This window comes from Coturnix japonica, chromosome 2 (assembly GCF_054131305.1).
Source record: "Coturnix japonica strain WE chromosome 2, WE-NBRP24, whole genome shotgun sequence".
NCBI lineage: Eukaryota > Metazoa > Chordata > Aves > Galliformes > Phasianidae > Coturnix > Coturnix japonica.
The window spans coordinates 47,816,243-47,833,191 of NC_140664.1; the positions used below are offsets into that span (position 1 = coordinate 47,816,243).

Sequence of the window (16,949 nt, forward strand, 5' to 3'; positions counted from 1 at the left end):
TGCCATTAATGACACGTCTGTCTCTGTGAACAGTGCACACTGTATTACTGTACAGAGTAGTGCAGCATTGTTCACTTGACAGTTTAATGCTTCAGGAAGTCTTCATAAGTTGTTTTACATCTTATATAGAGAATTAAAGAAGATTTACTATTGACTTAAAATTCAGCTGGCTATGACTGCATGTCATTGACAGTGCTAGGTTGCCTTTAGGAATTATAGTTGGATCGCTTAATAAAGAGATGTTCCAATTTTGTTGCTTTCCTCAAAAGCAATGAAATTCCAACTTTCCTTAAGTAATCTTTATAGTCAACAACGTTTGGCCATGTTAATTTGCATGGGTATTTTGTGAACTCATACAAACCAAACCGATCTATTTCTTTTGCTCAAGTTCAGAGATAGACAACATTCGGTTTAGAAAACTTCATCAAGATGCTAAGTTGGTTTGGAAGCTCCCATTCACCTAGTATAGATAGCAGAACCAATAATAAATATAAGGGTTATATATACATTTATAAATAAATAAATAAATATATAAAATATATAGAGTTTTAAGAGGCCTTCTGAACTGACCTCTAAGGTAGCTAGCCAAATACTTCCTTTACTGGGCTATCTAAAGATTAGGGAATACTGTTTTTAAACTAACTTCACACAAACCTGCCTCACAGTCATGTGAGGAATGACTCCTGGTTTGCCCCAAATTGTCTTGGATGTAGAATTCAGCATCTGTGCTTCAAAATTTAGTTTAATGATGCTGAATAGTAATGGCAGCACTTATTTTAATGAATGTCTTCTTTGGTTTTAAGCTGAAGCAGCAGCAATGATTGCACAAGACCAGGAAGAATTTGAGAAAACACACAGACTTCTGCAGGTAAGTAATGATCTAAACGCAAACAGAATAACTCCCGTTTATTTGCAAATTACAACTTCTGTCACTTCTTTGCAGGCAGAAAAAGTAGACATTCTAAATGCATCTGAATTAGCAAATTCTTCATGGAAATCTGCTGGTAGCTGCTTTCTACCAAAAATGTCTGATGTTAGTAAAGATGCCAGCTACTTACGTTTGTCTCTGGGAGAGTTCTTTGGTCAGAGATCTGAAGCTCTTGGTTGTCTTGGTGGAGGTAGTGATGTGAAACGGGTACGTATCTCGGTGTTATAAGAGGCAAGGGGAGGGTAAGAAAAAACAGCTAGAGCTGCTTTACTTCTTGTAACTATTTCTGAGAACTACTTTTCTATGCTTACTTGCTAAGGAAATTCTGTGCGTATATGACAAGGATGAATTGAGCAGATTCTCAATTGATACTTATGACATGAAGGGATGACTAGTATTACCAGGGAATCTTTATAATTAATTCTTGATCAAAACATGGGGTTCTAGTGAGGAAGGTAGGCCTTGTTACAGGCTGCATGTTGGAGATCTGAGCAAGCAGTCCACAGAGTTGAATGAAACACTTCTCAGACAAAGTCCATTTAGCAGGAATAGGGGAAATGGCTTTAAGGTTTTTAAGTTGAAAGAGGGAAGATTTAGGTTGGATGTTAGGGGGAAGTTCTTCACTAGGAGAGTGGTTAGGCCCTGGAACAGGCTGCCCAGGGAGGTTGTGGATGCCCCGTCCTTGGAGGTGTTCAAGGCCAGGTTGGACGGGGCCCTGGGCAACCTGATCTAGTAAATGTGTATGTTTGGTGGCCCTGCCAGGCAGGGGGGTTGGAACTACATGATCCTTGAGGTCCCTTCCAACCCGGGTCATTCTGTGATTCTGTAAAGTTAGGAGGTGTATGTTATTTCTCAGCCAAATGCCAACTGGAGAGAAACTGGCTGAAACTACTTTGCATATCCACTGGAACTGTTTGTTCATGATTGAATTTACTAACGTTGTATTCTGGGTTGTCTTTATTTATTTATTTTTTTCTTTATAGCCATCTTTTGGTTACCATATTACATCTCCGAAGACAAGGCAACCTGTTGCTTTGCTAAGGCAATTTGACGCATCAATAGGTGACGCTACCCAAGAAATATCACAATTTTCTGAAGTGTTTCCAGGTAATTATAGAGCAGGATGTACCTCAGATGGTGGTTGTGACAGTAATCAGTTATTTGTGTATAACCAGTGAAGGTAGTGAAAAGTATGTGATAGATACTGGAGCGAAGTATGTGATAGACTCATTCACTTAATCATTTTCAGGCCTGTGCGGGTGAAGATGGAAGGTAAAAAAAACACGAACCCTAAAGAGTTGCATGATAGAGCATTCTAATACCAAATGGTAGCCTGGATTGCCTTGGTCTTCTGCATTTTCAGATGCTGGATAAGTGCTAGAATGGCTTTTAATTATTAAAGCCTTTGTTCAGAGTTTTCCTGCTCAAAAGCTGTATAGTTGTGTTGACAAAACAACAACCAAAAAACTGACAAAAAGAACTAACCACAAAAACAGGAAGCTTATTTATTTTCTATTTAGATGTAGCGGATGTAGGGAAAGAAGTAGCTCAGGTTTATAACTGTGTTTGTGTGTATATATACAAGTCTAACTTACTCCTGCCATCTTTTAAAATAAGTAAATAATTATACTCCTGGGATACCTGATTGACTTAAAAGAATAGGAAATTCCTCTAAAAACTTATATGCAAAGACCAGAAGATGCATTTATGCATAACTTGCATATTAACTGAACAAGGTTTGTCTAGGAAATTAATTGAGAGTACTTAATCAAAATATGAGTTCATTTTAAAGCATCTTTGTTGTTCTTATACACTTAAGACAATGTCAGTCTTCTGAATCTGTTCGTAGCATCAATGCGGTGGCTTACATACCCTTCTACAGTGATGAAAACATCAGTCAGATTTTTATGGGGGACATTTCCTTAAAAGCAATTTTGCAGTCCTTATTTTTCTCGCCCTGAGCCATTGCAAGTATTTTTAAAGTGTCTGTAATTATGTTAATTTATTGGTTTTGTTTTCTTTAAACCAAGTGTCAGTGTGCTTAAATTCACTCCGTAGTAGTCTGGATTTTTTGTTTAAAAACAAACTATCTCTGGATGTTTCTTGAATCTTTGTGACTTTTGTTCAGGTAAAAGCCAGCTGTGATTGCCGCTTTAAATAATAGATAAATACCCTGGCGTGCTCTGCAGTTACTTAGTAAATGCTAGAGAAAATGGCCATGAACTGACTTAAATACCCAGTACACTAATAGCAACTGTCATGTGAATTTTTTTCCAGAGTACTGGCAGTTATCTTTATTAACAAGTTAGTATACAATCCTTTTTTAAGGAACAGTAGAAGCAAAAGAAACTTGGATCTTAGCAACCTGAGAAAGGGATTACTTGAAATACTGAGGATATGCAAACTCCATATATCTACCCCAAGCAGAAGAGAAGCTAAATTAAATGAAGTAAACACACTTCATACTACTTTTCTTCCTAAGCAGAGCATTTTAAAAAGCTGTAGTGTTCTATGGTATTTGGATGTTTTCCTTCAAGCAGAAGCTCCTTTGGTGCTACAGTAGCTTCTAGATCTTAGAATCACAGAATCTCATCAGAACAGTATTTCCTAGTTTGTGTTCTGTCTGATAATCCGTAAGATTCTTAATAGACTTGATGGTTACAGAAGGGTGTCCTTCTGAGTCTAATCCTTTAAGATCACCAGTTCACTGATATCTCCCTCTCTCAGACTCTTTAGTATATGAAAAATGGTTTTATTCAGTTTTAACTCTTATGGTTTTATACTGGAGCTAGGTGTACATTGATGCAACTTTGTGAACAACATTTTATGAAAAGACATGTTTAGTTTGTGCTAATATGGTAGGCTACCTGAAAATGAAGTGTGAGCTAAGGTATTCATAACATCATTCATTTTGTTAACTGAATTAGGATGTTCTTTCTATACTATACAGGCAATAGGTGATGGTTGCAGTATTTGTTTTTGTTCGTTACAACAGTTTTTTCCTATTGAACACAACAGTGTTCACATCCCATGAATGAAGCTGTTCAAACAATATACTTGGAAATTAATTCTTGATCTTTTTCTTTTATCTTAGAAGACTTGGAAGCTCAAGCAAAAGCACATGCAGATTCTACCAGCGGTGAAGGTGCATTGTGTGGTGCAGAGGCTGCAGCTGGAATACAAAAAAGTGTCAATTCAGAAACTCCTAACAGAAGTAAAGCAAAGGTATTTTTCTCGTATTTGCTATTAATTGCAAATATGAACTTGAGCAAAAGTCACTTGTTATTGTTTCTTTGAGTAAGGCTGACTTTGTGCTTTAATCTCAGTTTAGTTACTGCCTCTTATGCTGGTAACTTGGATCCTAGCAGATGCCTTTTACTTCTTAGACTAGTTTCATTAGATTGTTATGATCCTGTAGATCTGGTTGTACCAGCATTGAATAGAAGGATGAACACCTTTAACCTGCTGACCACTCTCTTCTTGCTGCAGCACAGGTTGTTGCTGGCTTTTTTTTCTACAAGGGCACGTTGCTGGCTCATGGTCAACCTGATGACTACCTGGACTTCTGACTTCTTTTCTGCCAGGCTGTTCTCCAGCTGTTCAGTCCCTATCCAGTACTGATGCAAGGACTTATTCCTCCCCAGGCTGAAAAGCATTTTTCTTTGAAATTCATGAGATTTCTCTCATCGTGTTTCTCCAATCTGCTGAGATCCTTCTGAATAGCTCACCTTGTGTATGAACCACGCCTTGGCAGGCTTGCTCTGAGGCTGTGCTTTGCTCCATTATCAATGTCATTGATAAGGAAGTTGAACAGTACATAGATACTGGTACTGGCCCAGTGTCAGTCCCTGGGATACCCCATTATGGACCTCAGGCTCCTCATAGCCTCCTGACAGACCTTGTGCCCTGATGACAACATGTTACAGCAAGTTTTTAGTCATGATCCATTTATCTTCTCCATAAATCAATGGTCTTTTTATGAGGATACTGTGAGGGCTTGTGTGGATATCTATGGGAGGGCATAAATGCAAGTTCACAAAAAGAAACCTACAGGAGAGATGGGAAGAGATTATAATCTAGAGGTGTCATTGTCTAGTTATTCCAGTGCTTTGCTAAGAATAGGCAGTGTGCAAAGTCAAGAAGTCATCAGACTTCAGAGGCGTAGAGAAGCGTGGAATTGGTTTTGTTTCTCTTTGTTGAGAGGCAGATGATTGGAAGTTATTTGGGAAGATGGTGTGTGTTTGATCAGTCTCCTCCTTGCTCTGTCTGTGCTTGTATTTACTTGCAGTCCCTAAAACCAAATTAAGGCAGATATGAGAACTTTATGTGTATCAAACTGCCTAGTTTTAAAGGAACAGAAGCTTCCTAGTAGGCAATCCTTTTGGCAAGCAGACTTGGAAAATAAGTAGTTTGCCTGTTGTAGTGTTTCTCCTTGACAATAGATTAAGTATGTGGCAACAAGAAATATATTAATATAGTATCAGGCATAAAATCAAATACAAAATCATTTTAAAAAAATCAATTTTCTTAATTTGGTGCTTAACCTGTTTTTCTTTGTTGTAGGGTGGAGTTAATGAAGACAAGCTGGAAGGTGGCTTATCGAATCATTCTGACTCTGTCCTCAGTATTAGCACAATTGCCTCTGCTATTGCTAATGCTTCTTGCAGTGCTGAGCCTTCCCAGTTGGCTGCTATGATGATGACACTCTCCAATAAAAATAGAAAGAAACGTTTCCTTCCTGGAATTGTTAAAGAGACTGAACTCACAGCTGATCGGGCATCATCCAGCAATGTGGAAAACATCACATTTGATATGGAAAAATATCTGAAAAAAACAGATGAGTCTGGACATGAAAGTGAGCGTGAGAGTATTGCGAAACGTGAGGCACCTGTCCAGAACAGCATGTCTGAAAGCACTTTACTGGCTAAAGTTAGAAATAAAGAAACTCTTGTAGAAGACTTTTTAAGTGATCATAATGAGCAGCAACTAACGGAAAAGCAATTTCTGAGTTATTTTAATGCAGAGAGTGGTACTCAGAATAGCTCATCTGATGCTTCTAAGCATGAAGACAGAACTGCAAATAGCATTAAGTATTCAGAGAAGTTATCAGATATAATAAGTAGTAAACATTTGCAGTTGATGAGTGCTACTCTTAAATCTGATATGCCGGATACCCAAACTTTACCTAATAGAAACAAAGCACAGGCATGTGAAACTCCTGTGGCAGTTAAAAGAGAAACAGCACAGAGACTTCTGTTCGCTCAGCAGGCTGACAATCTTACTAGTAGATGTAGCAAGGAAGGTGGAGGAACAGTGAAAAATACTGTTCCTGAACCATGTAATGATTTCGAGAGAAATACAAGAAACGTGTCGCTCAGCAATGGAAAAGCTACCAAAGAACCGGGTAAATATGTCTTTGTAAGTCCTACGAGAACAACGCCTGTGCAGAAATTGAGCACTGATGAAGAGATGCAGAGCTCAAAGGTGGAGGAGAGAACCAAAGAGAGCTGTGCTGCTGGCAGTGGGAGTGTGAAGCATGTAACTTTTGATAAGCACTCTCCAACTCCACAGAAGAGTACTGGTAAGTAAATCTAATGAGCAATCCAAAAATAAAAAAGGAACTAGTTGTAGAAAAGGCTTTACCTGAAAACAGACTTGTTTCCTGTGCTTAAACACTTATTGAATCCTGTTTATTTATCAGAGCATCAACCTGTTCTCCCCGAATGTGACTTGCAGCCTTTGGAGGATGAGCAGTATAGCTTCAGGCCTTCAACTTCACCGCTGATTCACTCTTCTCCTAGTGATGCTTCTGGAACAGCATGTTCAGGGTAAGTTTCTTAGTGCGGGTTCTAGGAATTGCTACAGCTTCATGGGGATCTTTGAGTCATAAGGTTTTAAAGTGAAGTTTTTGACTTCAGTTTATGGAAGTCTTTATTTATTTAAGGTTATGACTTCATTCTTTGTGTTAGCTTGCTGTTAGGTTTTAATGCGTGCATGGGGCAGCAGTCTTAAGCAACTGCTGATTTATTTCCCTTGATGGTATGATGATAGAGTTGCTGGACAGGAATGTATCTGTTTCTGCTCAGGATTGCCCAGTAATGCAAGAATACAGAACACTCAGCCTGTAGCTAGTCAGGTGCCATGGATACTTAAACTTTTGTGATGATGGAACGGTTAGCTACCATATTTAGTTTATATTTTATAACAGTTCTAGTTATGTAATAACAGAGCTTGATATTGTATAAAACCAATGATGGCCTGGGTTGCTTTTTTGTTTTCTTGCTTTAAAACTTGTGTTTAGGTCAGTTTTGTTCTCCAATTCATATCACTGCTCGTGGTCAGAGCAAATAGGTAGAAATATTTGCATTACATATGAACACTTTCATATTTTGAAACTGCAACTTTGTCCCCAAGATTTCAGCATTTAGTAGCAATTGAATGGGTAATGTTTTATTAAAATGAGAGGAGTTGTGTATATTATTAGATTACTACCAAGTCTTGTGGTTTTAAACATATACTATGGCCAGTGGCTATTCACTGTCTTGTGGACATGTATTCTGTGTAGTCTGACATACTTGCTATCTGTTTTTCAGGTCTGAAGCTGATGTTATTTGCACATCACAGTATCCAAAATCACCTTGCAAGGAGGATACTATATCTCAGTCAGTTAACTCAAGTCCAAGCATGAGCAGATTAACGTATGTCTCTGAGTCTGACAGCACGCTTAAGAATACATCTGTAACACATGATCCAGAGACGCGCTGGGTAAGAGAGTCTAAGACTGTAATTACGTATGAACTGTTTTTCTTAAAAAACACAGGTCTCTGCCCTATGAACTGTTCCATGGTCAAAATCATTTTTAACAGTTAGAACAACCTGTAGGGTTTCAGAATAGCTTATTATGCGTTGTGCTTAGCAAAAAAGGTATTGTGCTGTTCTCTCTTTTCTTCCCTGCTCCCAAGTTTCAACACTGTTAATTTGGAAGTAGGTTTTGTTAAATTGCAAACCCCAGTGAATGTAAGAGTAAAGCATTCAAAGAACTTCTGGAAAAAGGGAGAGTTGGTGTATATTTTTCCATGCTTTCCTGAGTTGCTTCTCGAGTCATTCTGTTCCTGGAGTGCAGTGCAGCATTCTAGCAGCAGTTAAGCAGGCTCTTTATTTGCTTTTTTCACCCCTGAGGCTCCCTTTCTATTTTGACTTCTGGGAAGAGTCCTTCTCTCTCCCTACAACCTGAGCAATGTATATCAGTGCATACTTTAGCTGCAACTCCCACTAAATGATTTCAGGACTGAAAATACCTTCTGTCTACCTCTGATAATTATTCTCTCTGTTCTTGCTGCTTTAGTAAAGAGTGTACGCTTAGAGTGGAACTTGCATTCAGGCCTGCAGTCTTATGCTAAGATAGTTAATATTCTCTTATCTCAGTCCATGGGTTCCTTGGAATCTTTATTATGCCAACCCCCTCTAAAATGTCTGAACATGCAGATGGGACTTTAAAACAAACAGAAGTTGAAAACCTCACTGCTGTGGTGAAGTGAGAAACAAAGGTGGCCTTGATTCTGCCAGCCTTGCTCAGCCGTATTTGAAACATCAGTACATTATCAATGTTGTTTTCATTGCAAATCCAAAACATAGCACCACAAGGGTGCTATGTGAAGAAAACTGACTTCATATCAAGCAGATACCATACACCTAGTTATGTGTGACTTCAGATAGCAAAGAAGGCTGAAGCAACAGACTTTCTTTCTCAAAGAAACGCAGGTGTCTGAAGTTTTGTTTTTGTAACAAGACTTGACAGACTTGATCATTTAATGGTAATAGATGGCAGTACCAGTATTAGGGTCTGTTTTATGAATTCTGTTTGCTTTTCTAGAATGTGTAGAATTTGTAATGATATTGTATATTATGTTTATTTACTAGAGTGAAAATGCAAGTGAACTAAGTACAACAATAATTCGAGCCAGCCCAACTCCTTCACAGGAACAAACAAACAAATTAGAAGACTACCTGTGCCAAAGAAACCGCAAAGGAGTACAGTTCAGTGTTGATCAGAAATCAAAAGAAAATGAACTTGCGCATCCTGAAAGAAAACTTGAAGGACAAGGTCAAGAACTGTCCAAGGAAGATCTTCCGAAGAATGAAAGGCAGCTTGGCTCTGCTGCCTCAAGAGTAGCAGCAACTCTTAAAGAGTTAGAGCCTGCTCTATCAGCTCTTGCCAGTAAATTCTGTGTCTTTCAGCCACTTCCTGTTAACACTGGTGCACAAGACGTATTGCAGGATCACACAAATAAAGCACAGACCCAGGGATTACCATCTTTAAATACGTTGCCTGTATATCCTGGATTAAGAGCTTGTATTCCTATAAATCAAAACACTCCAGGTGAACAGTATATTCCTATTTCAAGCTTTAAATCCCATGTCACTACCTCTGAAAGTCAGACAGTTTCTTCTGTTCCCACATTACTTCCAGGCCATTCCTTGGCAACAACTCAATTTGCACAGCATCATCTAGGAAACGTGCCATCTACTGGTAACAAAATTTTGCCTCAGTTTCACGGCTGCAGCTCTGCAGGTTTTAGTGTACCACCATCAGGACTTCCTTACTCCAGTATCTCAGCAGAACTAGTGGAAAATTCAGTTCCAGTAGGAATCCCTTTGGGTTCAAATATTGGTCCTGGTTCTTTGGGTACAGCTGCACTTTGTCATCAACACTCTGCTTCCTGGAACAAGAATATCTTAAACATAAGATCATATACTGCACAGCATCCTGGAACTGGTAGAAAGGAGTGGGACTTCTCGATGTCTTCTGGTGTTGGTAAGGCTTGTTAAAAGTGTGCTTTAAGTAAAGCTGTGGTCAGGAATAGCTAAAATTAATATAAAAGAATAAGTAAAATTAGGAGCGATGCTTTATTCAGGATACTTGCAACTAACTGTAGCATGATTCCTTCCTAAGGACATGTAAAAGTACCAGAAGAGCTGAAGTTCCCTAATGCCTGCTGTGTGGGAATTGCTTCACAGACAGTTCTTAGCATTTTTAATCCGACCGAGCGGTGGCTGCAGGTCAGCATTGGAATACTCAGCATATCAGTCAATGGGGAAAAGGTAAGTATTTTTCAGTACACTTATACACATCAATCTGTAACCTTATCAGATGTCATACTGTGAAATAATAGCCTTCTTTAGAGAGTTGTAAGTTCTCCCCAGTTGATAGTTACTATAAACAAAAGCAGTGGTATCTTAGGCAGTCCTCCTGATTTATTCCATTGAGTAGGAATAGTGAGTGTAAGTATCTTGTGGTGGGATTGACTTGAACATTTATTTTGCTTGCATTAATTGTAGTAGGTTTGAGATCACTGCGTGTTAATTCCTACCTTTCAGATATACTAAATACTGCAGTTCCTATGTTAATCTGTTGCTAGATGCTGGACAGAAACCCCATCAACTTTCAGTAGGCTGACTTACCTAACTCTTGTATTTAAATTTAAAGCAGATACCTACAGTTGAGTCAGATGAAGTGGGGCATAAAAATGGTGATGCGAGAAATGTGGTATTTTGAATGAAGCTGTCCTCTAACGACGAGCTTGTTGAAGTTGTTGTGTATTTTGCTTTTCAGGTGGATCCTGCAAAGTATCAGTGTCTTGTGTTCAAGAACAAAACGATTGTAGGACCCCATTCTACCGATGACCTGAAAATACTTTTCTTACCTTGTCATCCGGGGATCTTCCAGTGTATTCTCAGTGTTTCATCTTGGTCGGTTTCTGCAGATGCTGAGATAGTTGTTCAGGCAGAAGCTTTGTCAAGTAGGGTAGTTCTGACTGCAGTTGCTGAAAATCCTAATTTAGAAGTAAGTAGCTACTTGTGTGGGTTTTTTTTTTTTTTTTTTAATTGGAATTCTATGAATAATTTCATGATAGTGAATAAGAGTGGGAATAAAGACTTCTCATAGGAACCTGGAATGTCTTATGTTTGGAATGAGTAGAGAATGTAAGCGTGTATATATATTAAAGGCTTATAACTAAGGAAGTTTTAATTGTGGAAGAGCACATAGAAGAAACATGAAAAATTACTAAGCAGCTTTCTGAAAATTATTAATTTCTCATTATCAAAAGAATGGATGAGTTTTTTGACATATATTTCTCAGGATTCTGCTATTTTGGGTATCACTGAGCATTAAAATATAGCAAAAATCATTTGCTTCCAGTTGTAAGTGTTTATTTAAAAATTACATGGCATAGATTTTATCTTGTTTGATTATTCCTTTGAGCTCATTTATTGTTGTCCATATTTTTTTTCATGTGGATCCTTCAAAATTGCTTTGTTTTTAAATTAAAAGTAAATTCTATGCTAAGTCCCTACACATCTTGTTACACTGCAGAGATTGGATAACGTGCCAAATAAAAGTGGTATTTTGTTTCAGATCACAACACTCAAAGTTTTTACATTCACAAAATTAGCTCTTCAGTTGTTTTTCTAAAGTTTAACTAGCTGCAGTGTTACAGGTTGCATATTCTTGTGTCAAACTATACCAAAGTAACTCGACTATGTATTGGATTTTGGTGGGTAAATACTGCACTGATGTTGACTTAAATTTGACTGGGGCAATATATGTGAGCAAATGCCAACTGGGTATATATGCATTTTTGATATCAAAGCAAATGTTCTGTAGATAATAGGTACACCTGGCAGAAAGTGTGTATTGTATATGTGAGTATGGCATTACAGGAGTAATGCTTCCTGCTGCTTTTGTATTCTAGTGCGTTTTTGAGGTTTTCCTTCCTTAAAAGTTCTGCTTTTTCTTAAAATCCAGGTGGAAACAGGAAAACAAGATTATCTGGATTTTGGTGACTTGACTTCTGGCAGTTGGAAGGCTCTTCCTTTAAAAATTATCAACAAAACTCATGCTTTTGTGCCGATTAGACTCATTATTAATGCAGTAAGTACAGTAGAATTCTCATATTTGAAAGCTAACTTGAGATACTGAATTTTAATACTGAAACACTGCTATTTTACTAAAACATACCCTTGACTCTAGATGTAAAATTCCCAAGAAATGTATCAGGTTAGTCAGGAAGTACAAAGTTTTGCTGACTGGTGATCTAATTCAGCTGTAATGGTACCAACAAAAATGCTTCTGGGACAATTGCACCTTGTCCTATTTTTCATTTTAGTCAGCCCAGCTGTGGTCGGCTGTCCTTGTGTTGCCTGATTTGAGATAGAAAGGTGGCAGACAGCAGGAAGGTTTATGGTGCCTAAACCTTTCCTCTGAGACGGTGAATATGGATTGCACGGCATGTGTGCTATTCTAATAGCTGACTCTTGAAACAAGCAGCCTTGCTTCATAGAAAGTTTAATGAGTTCTGTCTTCCATTGCTGGAGGAAGAGCAGATCTCCATCTGCTTTGTCTCCCACTGGGCAGTAATATCCTCTGTTACTTGCTGTGTTGTGCTCCTATTTGCATCACTGTGGCAGTGAAGAATTTGTGTTAGTGTCTAGGCTTGCTGCTGTTTGTGTTGTGGGAAGAACTGTTTTTCTTTTTTCCCCTCTTATATGGGGACAGGAGAGAAAGGACTGGCTTTGTGTTAAGGCTGTGGGTCATCTCAGTTACTTTTAAAGGTTTAGTCTTGCACAGCCCAACTTTTTTAAGCCTTCCACTAACCACTTTCAGCTCATTTCCTTCTGTTACAGATAATTTCTAACAATTTTAGACATACCAGCTGAAACTACAGGCTAATTTTTTATTTCATTTTTTCCAGACTAAATTGTTTAGAGATAGCCTTGCATTTGTCAGCTTTGTCACTTTTGTGACAATAAGTGTTTTAATACGTTAAAAATCTCTATTTTGTGAACAGAATGCAGTAGCTTGGCGTTGCTTCACGTTTTCCAAGGAACCAGTTAATTCTTCTAATGAGCAATCCCTCCAAAGGGATGCAGTTTCTCAGGCAGCAGCTCCATCCGTTGTAAATCATGTGATCCATGCAAGCTATGATGGACAAGTGAGTAGTTGGAGTTTACTGATTCTTACTGTTGCTTACTATCTGAAATGCGTTCTGATTATCTGAATTCACAGTAATGGTTTATGCAGTCTACTTATTTGAGTACTGTTGTTTTATTGCTGCAAGCTTTATTTTTTCTCTAGTAATTCTGTTCATTGCATGAGATGAGTCAACCCATTTCTTTTTCAGGATCCTGAGGTTTTAACAGTTTGGGTTCTGTTCCATGCACCAAAGAAACAAATTTCTTGTTCAGGTATAGAAATTTGATTTTTCATTTAAAAAACCAAACCAAAAAGGCTTTTAATGTATGTGTTAGGATTTCAGGAGCAAGCTGCAGATTTGAACTGAAACATTCACTCTTTGTATTATGTGTCCTAATGTTTCAGTTGTTCAACTTCTTGTTCAGTTTTAGTTCCTGAAGGAGAAGGTGCGCTTCTGTGCCTTAATCTTTTAGGTATTGCTAGGTTACTTGCACTACAGCATCAGACTGTACAAAGTGCTTATTTATTGCAAAATAGATGGGATGTGCTCTACTCCTTGTGCTGAGGGCGTTAAGCAATTGCTTAGGAAAATACTGATTGCAGTACAGATAAGAAATTTGAAAAACAAATCTGGGTGGTTTTTTTTTCTGACTTCCTAAGGGAAATAGTATATTGATTAATTTGGCATCTATGTTGTTTTCTTGGTATGCTTAAGAGACAGTTTCATGCTCTTTTGACAGAAAGGTAAAATAAATAAATCGTAACTGTGGTCCGGTGAAACTTGTGTGTGTGTGTGTGTGTGTATGGCTACTAGCAGGCTTGCTTGGTTTCTTCATTCATGGAATTGTCCCTAGATACCTTGGGTCCAGCAGAGGAATTCTTGGCAAGAGTTGATGTAGAAGTGGATAGCCCAGGACCTAGTAGTGTGATTCAAAGTGTTCTTCTCCGAGCGAGAGCTGGAACAGCCAGGATTCACGCTCCAAAGGACTTACAGGTTTGCATGCATTTACAGAGTATGTTTTAATGTTTTGCTTCTCCTAGCTAACTTGTGGTAACGTGTTTGTTTTTAGAATATGTATGTGTGCATGCATATATAGATACTTATGTTTTTTTTACAGACAATACATTTGTCTGCTGGTGTGGATTCAACTGCCAAACAACAACTGCCATTGAAAAACGCTGGAAACATTGGTGTAAATTTGAAACTTAAGGTAGGCTGGCTTTTCCCTCTTGAAGTTGTGTTTTGTGCTGTTAACATTTATGGAAAAAACAAACGAAGGCTAAGCCATGGGATCCTCTCTTAATTGTGGTTTGAGAAACTTTCAAGTTTACATAGAGGATGAAAGATAGCCAGAGCTTAGCATGTATAGATGGAGAAAACAGATGAGAATTTTGTTGGTTGAATTTGCTCAGCTTCAGTTGTTTTTGTTATAAAAATGTATTTTTATTTAACTTAACACATAGATTTTAACAAACTTCTTAAAAGTAGTGAATTCTGAGCTACGTAGCAGATGTTATTGAGCTGGTGAGGTACATTTAGATCAAAGTGGAATTTTAGCACCGGTGAACACTTTTAATTTCTAAAAATGCTGTATTTGTTTTCTGTGGACAGCTTGCCAAGTCAAGTACAAAACTAAGTTATTTTCAGATACATATGTTCTCTTTATATGGCTATAATTTTTCTGAGAATCTAGGGAACATATTGACCCAGATTGAAAGGTGACTCACTGTAACTAGCGCTTTGAGGTTAAAGGAAGGGGCAGTCAGGTCTCATTTTACAAGTAGATATCTCACATTGACATACATTTAGATTTTTCACATCATTGAACCTCACATCCCTGAAACTGGGTGAGAATTGGGGGAGCAAATTCCTATGCGATGTAAGGGCAGAGCAAGTCTGAGACTATATGTGAGACTGAATATGTACAAGTCCGTGGGGCCAGATGGAATGCATCTCAGGGTTCTAAGGAAGATGGCTGATGTGGTTGCCAAGCCACTCTCTATTATATTTGAAAAGTTGTGGCTGTCAGGCGAAGTCCCTGGGGGCAAGGAAGGAAAGAAGGAGTTTGGCAGCCTCACCTCTTTTTGAAAGGTGGGCTCTTGTGAACCTAATGAGGTTCAACAAAGCAAAGTGCAAAGTTTTGCACTTGGATCAAGGTATTCCCATTTATGTATAAAAACTGAGAGGAAAAACTCCTTGCAGGTAGCCCTGCTGAGGAGGACTTAGGGGTCCTGGTTGATGAAAAACAGAATGTGAGCCAGCAGCGTGTGCTTGCAGCATGGAAGGCTGATGGTATCCTGGGTTCCATCAGAAGAGAGGTGGCCAGCAGGCGAGGGAGGTGATTGTTCCTCTCTATTCTGCCTTTGTGAGGCTGTAGCTGAAATACTGTGTGCCATGTCTGGTGTACCCAACACAGAAAAGATGTGGGGCTTTTGGAGAGGGGTGGCCATGAAGATAATCCAGGGACTGGAGCACTGCTAGTATGAAGATGGGCTGAAGGAACTGGGCTTGTTTAGCTTGGAATTTCCTTGAATTTCAGTGTTGTATATACAGTTGATGTCTGAAGATGTATTCTGTTGGAGGTTACAGTATAAATATCTTTAACTGGAAGAATTTAGCAAGAGCAGGGTTATGTGAGAAAGTTCTGAACTTGGCAGGTGTGTTTATGTTGTCTGAGTTGTTTGAAGCTGTAAGTACAACAGCTAGTCAGCTTTTGTTATATGTTGTAGAAATGTTGACTCCCTTAAATAACGAACACTTTCTCCTTCCACTGGCCCTACACACACATCTTTAGATATCAGAACAGGACAGCTGCTTCTCTGTTGAACCTGATGATCTCTTCCTTCTTCCTGGAGAAGAACGAGAAGTGACTGTGAAGTTTTCTCCAAAAAATGTAGTGTCTACTCAAAGGTAACGTTTCTATTTTGAACAGTAATTTTCAACATTAAGGTCATCAACAAATGTGAAAGTTTTTATCCACGAGAGGGTTGTTTCAACTTCTGTTGCTTTCTGGAGTCCTAGATTTTTGCTGATTCACCTATTCCATAGATTTCCAGCCTCATCTGCTCTACGTAACTTAATGAGTTGCTATTTCTTTTCCTGTCACAAATGAAAACCTGAAGCACAGACCAATATAAAATGAATTGATTCATTTTCACTACCATAACAGAAGTTAGTGTGTAAATCCTACTTAACAATAATGCATACATTTCATTTACAGATGTACGCACACTGGGTCTGTTTAGCCTTGAGAAAAGAAGGCTGAGAGGGGACTTGATCCAGGTTTATAAATACCTGAGGTGTGGGAGCCATAGTGGTGAAGCTGGTCTCTTTTCAGCAGTGTGTGGGGACAGGACTAGGGGTAATGGGATGAAACTACAGCATAGGAAGTTCCACACGAATGTGTGGAAGAACTTCTTTACGGTGAGGGTGACAGAGCACTGGAACAGGCTGCCCAGGGAGGTGGTGGAGTCTCCTTCTCTGGAGATATTCAAGACCCGCCTGGACGCCTACCTGTGTGACGTGGTGTAGGGAGCCTGCTTTGGCAGGGGGGTTGGACTCAATGATCTCTAGAGGTCCCTTCCAACCCCTACAATTCTGTGATCTATATGAAATAGCCAAATGGCCCAAAGGATTTAAATTTGTCACACTTAAAGCTGGCCCTTACTATAAAACAGAGTGTATTCCCTTTAAGAAGGTACTTTTAAAAAGCCTATCTGTAACTTTTTTCCAGCTATGTTCTGTTTCCGTCAGCTGATCTTGTTCTGTGATGGGATTGAAATCTATGTATTTATTTTTTAAGTGTTTTGAAAATCCTTGTGTTGCCATCTGGGCCTCAGTATGAAGTGGTGATAAAAGGTGAGACGGAGTCATTGGAAAATAGACCAGTGCCTACAGCTGCTGCAGATATTCCACCTATTCTCTCCAACAAGCAGTTCATTGCTTGGGGAGGAGTAAAGCTTGGAGAATCAGTGTAAGTAGCAGTTCATATACAATATAGTCCCTGAATTAATTTATTGGAATTTGATTATGTTCTGATGTTAAAA

At 38.6% G+C, this 16,949-nt stretch overlaps 1 protein-coding gene across 10 annotated transcripts in view; it reads left to right on the forward strand.

The window, feature by feature from the left end:
• The window catches only part of CEP192 (centrosomal protein 192), a 53,788-nt gene that overhangs the window by 11,306 nt on the left and 25,533 nt on the right, over positions 1-16,949 (forward strand). For 6 of the 10 annotated variants that reach the window (XM_015855293.3, XM_015855297.3, XM_015855296.3 and 3 more), the window contains 17 exons: positions 804-868; positions 944-1,135; positions 1,912-2,035; positions 4,023-4,153; positions 5,492-6,509; positions 6,630-6,756; positions 7,522-7,693; positions 8,849-9,743; positions 9,882-10,030; positions 10,542-10,772; positions 11,736-11,861; positions 12,778-12,921; positions 13,111-13,174; positions 13,757-13,896; positions 14,021-14,113; positions 15,698-15,813; positions 16,706-16,876. In XM_015855293.3, coding sequence (XP_015710779.2) covers positions 804-868; positions 944-1,135; positions 1,912-2,035; positions 4,023-4,153; positions 5,492-6,509; positions 6,630-6,756; positions 7,522-7,693; positions 8,849-9,743; positions 9,882-10,030; positions 10,542-10,772; positions 11,736-11,861; positions 12,778-12,921; positions 13,111-13,174; positions 13,757-13,896; positions 14,021-14,113; positions 15,698-15,813; positions 16,706-16,876 — 3,958 coding nt within the window. The remainder of the gene's footprint in view (positions 1-803; positions 869-943; positions 1,136-1,911; positions 2,036-4,022; positions 4,154-5,491; positions 6,510-6,629; positions 6,757-7,521; positions 7,694-8,848; positions 9,744-9,881; positions 10,031-10,541; positions 10,773-11,735; positions 11,862-12,777; positions 12,922-13,110; positions 13,175-13,756; positions 13,897-14,020; positions 14,114-15,697; positions 15,814-16,705; positions 16,877-16,949) is intronic. The other 4 variants (XM_015855295.3, XM_085539758.1, XM_085539757.1 and 1 more) reach the window with 1 other exon arrangement.